Source organism: Lagenorhynchus albirostris, chromosome 1, assembly GCF_949774975.1.
Source record: "Lagenorhynchus albirostris chromosome 1, mLagAlb1.1, whole genome shotgun sequence".
NCBI lineage: Eukaryota > Metazoa > Chordata > Mammalia > Artiodactyla > Delphinidae > Lagenorhynchus > Lagenorhynchus albirostris.
The window spans coordinates 169,061,805-169,069,318 of record NC_083095.1 but is presented as its reverse complement, the minus strand read 5'-3'; the positions used below and the strand labels follow the sequence as shown (position 1 = coordinate 169,069,318).

Here is a 7,514-nt window from a genome sequence, read left to right as displayed (position 1 = left end):
GAAAAACAAAAGTAATGTCAAAGTACTTGGAGGATGTGCCTCTCTCACCTAAGGGATTGAGAAACTGGGAAAAAAAAAATCTGTCTTTGATTGAAATGTCGGTGATACTTTGGTGGTCGTGGTCAACATTCTCCCAGTCTCTTGCGTTAACAAGCCTCTCGAATGTTTCAGCTGTTGCAGCTGTCCTTTCCAGACCTAATATTTGTAATCAATGTGTGCTTTTTGACTTGAGTGACAATAGTGATGGATGAAAAGGAGAGGGGGCGAGAGGCTCTGTCTCCCCCAGCACAGGAGAGAGCGGGTGTGGGAGAAAGCGCTCGGGTCTTCACTCCGGTTACCCAACTTTTTCCCTTCTCCCCGCCCAGGCCCCTACTTACTCCCGCTCCCGGCGTTTTTCCCCAGCCCCCTCCTCCGACCCCCACCCCGGCCGCCGGGCTGGACAGCGGCGGCCTCCCCCGGGCCCCGCAGAACGCGGGACTCGCCGGGTCCGACCCCGCAGCCCGGAGCTGAGGGAGCGGGTCTCAGAGACGGCCCCGCGAGGGGGGGGGCGGGGCGCACGGGGCGTGGCCGGGAAGGGGCCAATCAGCGCGCGAGGCTGCGGCCGGGCCGCGATTGGTCGGCCCCGCGGGCTCCAACCTCCCCGGCCTCTCTCGGTGCTTTGAGCCACTGCATCCCCTAGCGGCGCTCAGGCTCCTGCAGCCGCCCGGCCCCAGAACGCGGCCCGGGTGTGCAAGTGACAGGCGGGAAGCGAAGACTCAGGTTCCACCCGTGGCTCACCCCAGGACAATGTGTGCGAGGAGAGAGTGTGGGTTCTCCCGCAGGCTTTCCCACGGACGGTACTAACAGCTTGATTTGGGGTTTTATTTGAAGGCATTATTCCCTCTTCGCTTCTCTGCCCCATAAAAATTCCCTACAAATACACACACACAAAAGTCGACATAGAAGAGACCGTCCCTAAAAGTAAGTTCTGGAGGATTCCTTTCGTGCGGTGAAGGAAAAACATCAATACTCAGCCTTACTTGGTGTGGGGTGTGTGTCCTGCTTTAATGTACAATCCTCGTAGAAAGACTAGTCAATTTTATTGGTAAGAAATGGTGGAAACGTGGGTTCTCCCAACTTGGAATTGGAGTTTCTCTTGAGTCTCCGTCTTCTTAAATCTGATGTTCGTTAGAAACTAGGATCGAGTTTCTAGATACGGAACAGGAAGAAACTCCCTAAATTAACCCCCCTCCCCCATGTTTCTCCTGAGCCCATTTAGTCCTTGTTTATTAGGGCGGCCCAGTAAAAGAGCATCGATTTTCCTTCATTCCGACCACGTCCCTCTAGGGCTAGTCAAGCTGCCAGCCTCTCCTGCTCACGGCGCTCTGCAAACCTTTTAATTATTTAGTTTCTAACATTCACCGGAAACCGCTCCATAAACAAGGACAGACGAACGCATACGCATTGTTGCTAAAATCCCCGAGATCAAGGATGGCAGCAGAGGCGAAAAAAATGAAAAGAGCATCTTTGCGCGTCGGTCTAAGACCAGGCAACACTAGCCGGACCCCAGTTCAAAGCCACGCGGAAAATCCCAAACGTAGCTCTTTGGTCCTCTACGCCGAGACCTGAAAGCCCGGGAAATAAAAGGGACCCATCCTCGGAGAGAGAAACTGCTGACGCCAGGACTTGAAAATGTTAACTCCCGAGGCTAAGACCGATTTTAAAAGACAAAGAGAAAAATATCTATGAGGAGGCCTTCCGGTGTAGCGGCGCCTCTCTGATAATGCACAAAACTTTTGGGGGGGGCATTATTCATTTTAATTAAATCTTAAGCGCCGAGTCGGGCTGCAGTAGGCTCAAGATTCACCCCCAACCCTTGGAAAAATAAAATATCTTGAAGCCCCTCTTGGTCTGGGTGGTTTGGAACTGGCAGGGAAGGGTGGGGGGCTGCGGCTGGATGCCCCGTGTAATAGAGCCAGCCTGTAGGGGGTATTTAACATTTAATTCCCAGCCGGTCCGTCCCTGTTCCCGGACTGACAGTGGGTAATTGGGAAAGAGGACGTTGCTCTTTTGATGGCCCGCGCCGGCCAGTCTCGCCGACGCCACACTGGGTTTGACGTCACGGGCCCAGCCCCAGAGCCAGGAGCACAGAGCAGGGGGGGAGGGAAAAGGAGAGGAGGGGGATACCGGGGAAGGGAGGGCCGAGGTCGGCCCCGGGACCCAGGGGGAAGGAAGGGGGAAGGGAGCCAGGCCGGAGAGAGGCTGCGGCGCGTGGCCTGAGGCGGAGAGCCTGGCCGCGGGGGTCTAGGCTAGGCCAGGCGCCGGCCTGACCCGCCTCGCCGGCGAATGCAGGCCGGGCTTCCTCCTCCGAGGGAGGGCGGGGGAGGGGAGGGGGCTCGAGGCCCGGCGAAAGGGGGGAAAGGTGGTCCTGAGTCCCCCTCAGCCTTAGCTCGCAAAGCTAATCCTGGCCTCCTGCGGAGACGCCTCAGCGCCCTCCTACAGACCTGAAGGCCCCCTACCCAGGACCCCGGGCCGGGCCTGGTCTAGCGAGTCCCCTCTTCTCCCCGGGAGCGGCCGGCGGAGCTCCGGTGGAGGAAGAGAGGTGGAGACCTGGGAGGATGCCGCCGCCGCCGCCGCCGCCGCCGCCGCAGGGCCCCGGGCTCCTGCAGAGCGCGAGGCCTCCCTCACCAGGGTAAGGGGCTGGCCGAGGTCTGGATGCCTGGGACCCTGGGGGCAAGCATCCCGGAGCCGAGCAGGCGACAGCGTAGCCACCGCCCATCCCCCGCCGCCCGGAGCTGGTACCTGGGCTGTGCGTGGGGCGGCTGGAGCGGGTTGGCCTATCTGAAACGCCAGGCCTCGAGGCGGCTGCTTCAGGCGTCAAGTTGAGCGGGGTGTGTGTGCCCTCTTGGGGAAAGGGTAAGAAATGGAGCCTTACTTTCTCTCCTGGGTTGGGGTAAGCTGGGACCCACACACACACACCCCAAACACATGCCCCCCTGTTCAGGTCCCTCCCACCCGCCCTCCCCGGAGCTCAGAAGCTCTCTTCGGATGCAAGTGGGGAACCCAGTCCCGCAAAGGAACCGGAGCCCGCGGTGCAGAGGGGAGGAGCGTACCCCCAGGCTCACCCCTGGGGTCTCAGGACCCAGAGAGCGGAGATCCACGCGGCCAGCGTCACCCACCCGAGCCTGGCGATAGGCGCGTCCAGGCGAGCTCCGCGGGGCCGAGGTGCCGGGAGAGCGGCCCCGGGCGCCCGCGCGCTGCCCGCCGAGGGTAACCAGAAAAGCCGAGCCTCGGGGTCGAAGTCATAAAGTTACTAATCCCGCGCAGGGGGAGTGAGCGTGCCTCGGGCCGCCTGGGGCGGTCATTTGAGCGTGTTTACTTAAGGACTTTGCAAGCGGAGCGCGCGCGAAATAGTCGGATTTCCAGCGAGGCAGCAAATATTTGCAGGCGGGAGAAAGAAGCGGAGCCGGGCCGCGCCGCCGCGTCCCTCCCACCGGAGCCGCGGCGCCGGCCTGGGCGGACCCGGCCGCGCAGTTAAAGACAGAAATGAAGCCAGGGACCTGCGGGGCTGGGGGCGGGGAGGGCGCAGAGCCACAGCAAAGGCCAGAAATTGGAGCGCGGCCCCGAGGCTCTGGCGAGCTGGGGCTGGAGGAGAAATCCCTTCCCATTCCAGCTCGATCAATCTTCCTTGGCTGCGATCGGTCAATAAAAATGGTGTGAACCGACCGCGGTCGCTGTGCGTCTGGGGAGGAAGTGGAGGCCAGAGGTGCCGAGGCCGGCGCCGGCGCCGGCGTCCCGCACCAGCCCGGTTCGCGCGCGGGCGGTCTGCAAGCCTCAGGCCGGCAGCCAGTTCGTCGCCGGGAGCCGAGCGCGGCCCGGCGGGGCCTTTAATTGTGTGTCTCCATTTTTATAGTGGCCATTGTTGGAGCAATTAGCGAGAGACAATAAGCGCCAAGAGGCGTTTAATTCGATTCCATGCTCCGGCTGCGGCCGGGACTAGGGCGCTCTGGAAGAAGTGGTTGGCCCGGGAGGGAAGACCTGGTTAAGTGTCGGATCCCTGCCTTGCCGGTTTTGTCTTAGGTGTGGGAGTTCTCAAGGGGCAAGCTGAAAGCGGGGTGAGAGCAACCAGGTCCTGGTCCTGGTCCTGGACGGGGTGGAAACCCGCCCTGGGCCTCGCTAGCCCCGCGGGGCGCCCCCGGAACCGCCGCGCCTGCAGGCAGCACGCATCCGAGCTGCGGCCACCGCGCGGGTCCCCAGTGCCTGTTAGAAAAAAGCAGAGAGGACAGGGACGTGGAAACCGGCCTCCTTCCCCCTTAGCCCTGGGTCCCACACCTCGATCACCCGAACTGTCCCAATTTCCTTTCCCATTGGGGGAGGAGGGGCAAAGGAGAGAACCCCCTTCCGGCGCGTACACACCTCCCTCTCCACTGAGCCAGCCTCGCTACCCCCTCCTCTGCCTCGGCCCTCGGATTATGTTACCGTGGCCGGGCGAGGATTTTTACTGGCTACGAGAATAGCACAGGTAAAGCTGTATAAACAGCTCGCTGGCAGCCGGACGAGAGGGTTACGCCGGGGACACGGCCGGAGGCGCCACCGCCAGGCCCCGGCTGCGCGGGCGAAACGGCGGGGGAGCCCGCTCGGGCGCGGCGTCCCGGCGCAGCGCAGGCTACACACATATTCTACTATATCTCTGCAGTTCCCACCCAAGCCCCCTTTCTCTTTCCCGCATGAGTTGAAATGCAGAAAGTGGAGAGCGGAATCACAAGCTGAGGAGAGAGAAGCAGGCAGTGGGCAGTGCTGACTGTTCTGTTCAAAGGAAATACAGCGAGCAGGGAACTTGGGGGGGGACGCAGAATAAAGGGGACCCCAAAATTCACAGTCAAAGGGAAGATGCTAGAGGTGGAAACGGCAAGGGGGAAACCCGCGGGAACTCAGGCGAAAAGCGCTCTCGGCACGCGCCCAGACCCTCCCGTCTCCCACGCCCACCCGCCCAGGCCCAGGGTCTACCTGCCCTGGAAAATGAGGCAGCACTTTGGGGGTGGTATGTGGTTTGATTTCCTTTTTTTTCTTTTTTCGCTCATTCACCTATCACCGGTTAAAACTCGGAAGGAAACCCGCTCGGGCCAGGAGAAGCGGCGAGAGACATCGGAGAGGAGATGCCCTCGGAGATTAACCCCTCCCAATCCGCCCCTACCGCCCGGCCGGGCCCTCCAGCTTCGAGGGATCCTGGCCCTCCCTCTGTCGCTACCCTTTTCTCCCCCGTATAGAAAAACCCTGATGGTAGCGAGATAAAAATTGGGTAGGTAAGGGTGTAGCGGAAAGGGGGAGGGGGAGGGAGACGACAGGGGATTTCTGTTTTCGAGTTTAACAATGCACATGTCAGAGGGTTGGCCATGGGGGGAGCCCCGGGGTTGGATAGGGGAGAAAGATTTCCCCTTGAGAGCCAGTTGAAAGGAATGCGAGTCACCCTGGAGGAAGGGGGCCCCTCCGAGCTCTCCCTCCTTCCTGGCTTTGGGCGTCTGGGGGACAGGTGGAGCGAGAGAGAAGGGAAGGGATGGAGGTGCTCCAGCGGATCCCCGCGGCGTCTCCGCAGCCACAGGCCATCTGTCCCGCCCCAGCGGCACCACTGTCGTAGCAAGCGGCTAGCGGCGCCGCACCCCAGGCTCTTGTCCTGGGGGGGCCTCAGGCCGCACCGCTGAAGCCTCCGGGACGCCCAGGGAAGGGAGCGGCCACCGCAGCCAGGAAAGGAGTCAGCAGTGCGGGATTCACCACGTGAACAACAGGCCCTCGCGTTTTGGGGGCAGGAGGGGTGCACGTGGGGCACCGGCTCCACTCTCCCCTAGCCTCCCAGCGCCCCCGGTTTGTCGCCCGCCACGTCACCGCCGCGCATCTCTAGAGGCCCCAGGCCAGCCCCGAGCCCCAGCGCTCGCCAAGGCCGACTCTCCGCCGGCCACTTCATTCTGGCATGTCAGGAGAAGGAGGGCTTTCTCTTGGGGCTACTGTGTTTTTACTTCTCTAGATTAGCCTAAAAAACTGGGGTGTCGATTGCTGGACAATGACAGTGAGCTTCGAGGGCAGGGGACTTCACGACCGGGAGAGGGAAATGGGGGAAGGTAATTCCGTTCCGATCAGCAGACAGCAGAGGCACGAAGGGTTTGTGTCTTCCTTTGGACACGCTGGAGAGCGCACGGTAAAATCTGTGGATCTGCCCGGCTCGCAGGCGCCTACCGTTCGCCCTTCCCTCCCTCCAGGACTGCGCCCGGCCGCCGCCTCTCCCCGGCGGCCCCGGCTCGCGCCCGGCTCTCCGCCGCCTGCCACCTCGCGGACCCCAAGCAATTTGTTATATAAAACAAAACAGCAACCACACACGTGTGTCTGCACACCCGCAGCGACGCACACCCAGGGAGAGCTCCGCTCGAGCGCCCTGGGCCACGTTTCTTTCTCCTCCTTCCAACCGCCGCACCCCGTCACCACCCCTAGTCCCGGCTGTCCAGCGGTCAGGAACAAAAAGCGGGGTTCGGACTCCAGATCCGGGGCTTCCTTGGCCCGCTCGCTCGGTTACTCCCAATATTAAGAAAAAGAGGTGATCAGAAATATTTGGTTCGCACACAAAGACACACCACAGAAGGAATGCACTTTTCTGTGCGAAAGGGCTGGAACACCGAGAAGGAGACCACACCTGAGCGCAGCCGAAATGGTTAGAATAACCGGCTGCCAGAGAGCACTGGGCCTTCGGGCTCTGCCCCCACTACCTTATCTGCATCTCTAATTCCCGGCTACCTCCCACGGTTCCTGGTACAAATTGCCTTAACCTTCAGAAGAGGGGTCCTCAGCCACCCGGCTCCCGCGTACCTGCCCTTTTCCCAGGCCTCTCAGGCATCCACCCAGGGGCGCCCACTCCCACCCCTTCACTGCATGCCCCGACTCACCCCCACCTCCTGTATCCTTGGCAAAAAGGCAGGATGAACATAGCAAATAAAGCAAAATGCATCTTCCTCTGTCTCCGGGCTTTTGGCAGGAAAGACCAACCCCGATCCTGATTCGCGGGGGTGGGGGGGAGGGCAGGGTGGGTGGAGATTCTGTGTAGAAGGGAGGGGGGCCCGTGGGGTGCGGGGCTTGTGTAGGGAGCACCACTCACCCGGTTCCTCAGACCCCAGCCGCCTTCTCCAGCCAGGAACTTTAGGCCTGGCAGAGCTACTGCTGGGAGCTGGGCCTCCTGCCTGGTCCCAGGCAAAATCTATATGGGAGCCTCTAAGACCCTGGGTCTACACCCACCTGGGTCCTGGTTTGTTTGACCTGGATGCCATATCCCACCCCAGATTCAAATGGGCAGCAAGTCCTTCCCTCAGAATCACCCATTTTAAAGGTTTAATGGTAAGCCCCCTCCTCACAACCAGCCGCTGGGGCCCTGCAAGCATCTCCTATCCAGGACTCCACCTCGATTGACTCTACCAGTCTCACTGGGACCCCCTGCCCCAAGCCTGTCACACAACCAACAGCCCCCCCCACACACACACCTTTTCTACCACAACCGC

General features: G+C 61.1%; 1 protein-coding gene across 1 annotated transcript; it reads left to right on the top strand.

The window, feature by feature from the left end:
- Nucleotides 1-2,597: 2,597 nt before the first annotated feature.
- Nucleotides 2,598-5,271, top strand: LOC132528768 (WAS/WASL-interacting protein family member 2-like). The gene is made up of 4 exons (XM_060164830.1): nucleotides 2,598-2,671; nucleotides 3,119-3,249; nucleotides 3,364-3,872; nucleotides 5,089-5,271. The coding sequence occupies exons 1-4, from the start codon at nucleotides 2,598-2,600 to the stop codon at nucleotides 5,269-5,271; spliced, it is 897 nt and encodes a 298-aa protein (XP_060020813.1).
- The last annotated feature ends 2,243 nt before the right edge of the window (nucleotides 5,272-7,514 follow it).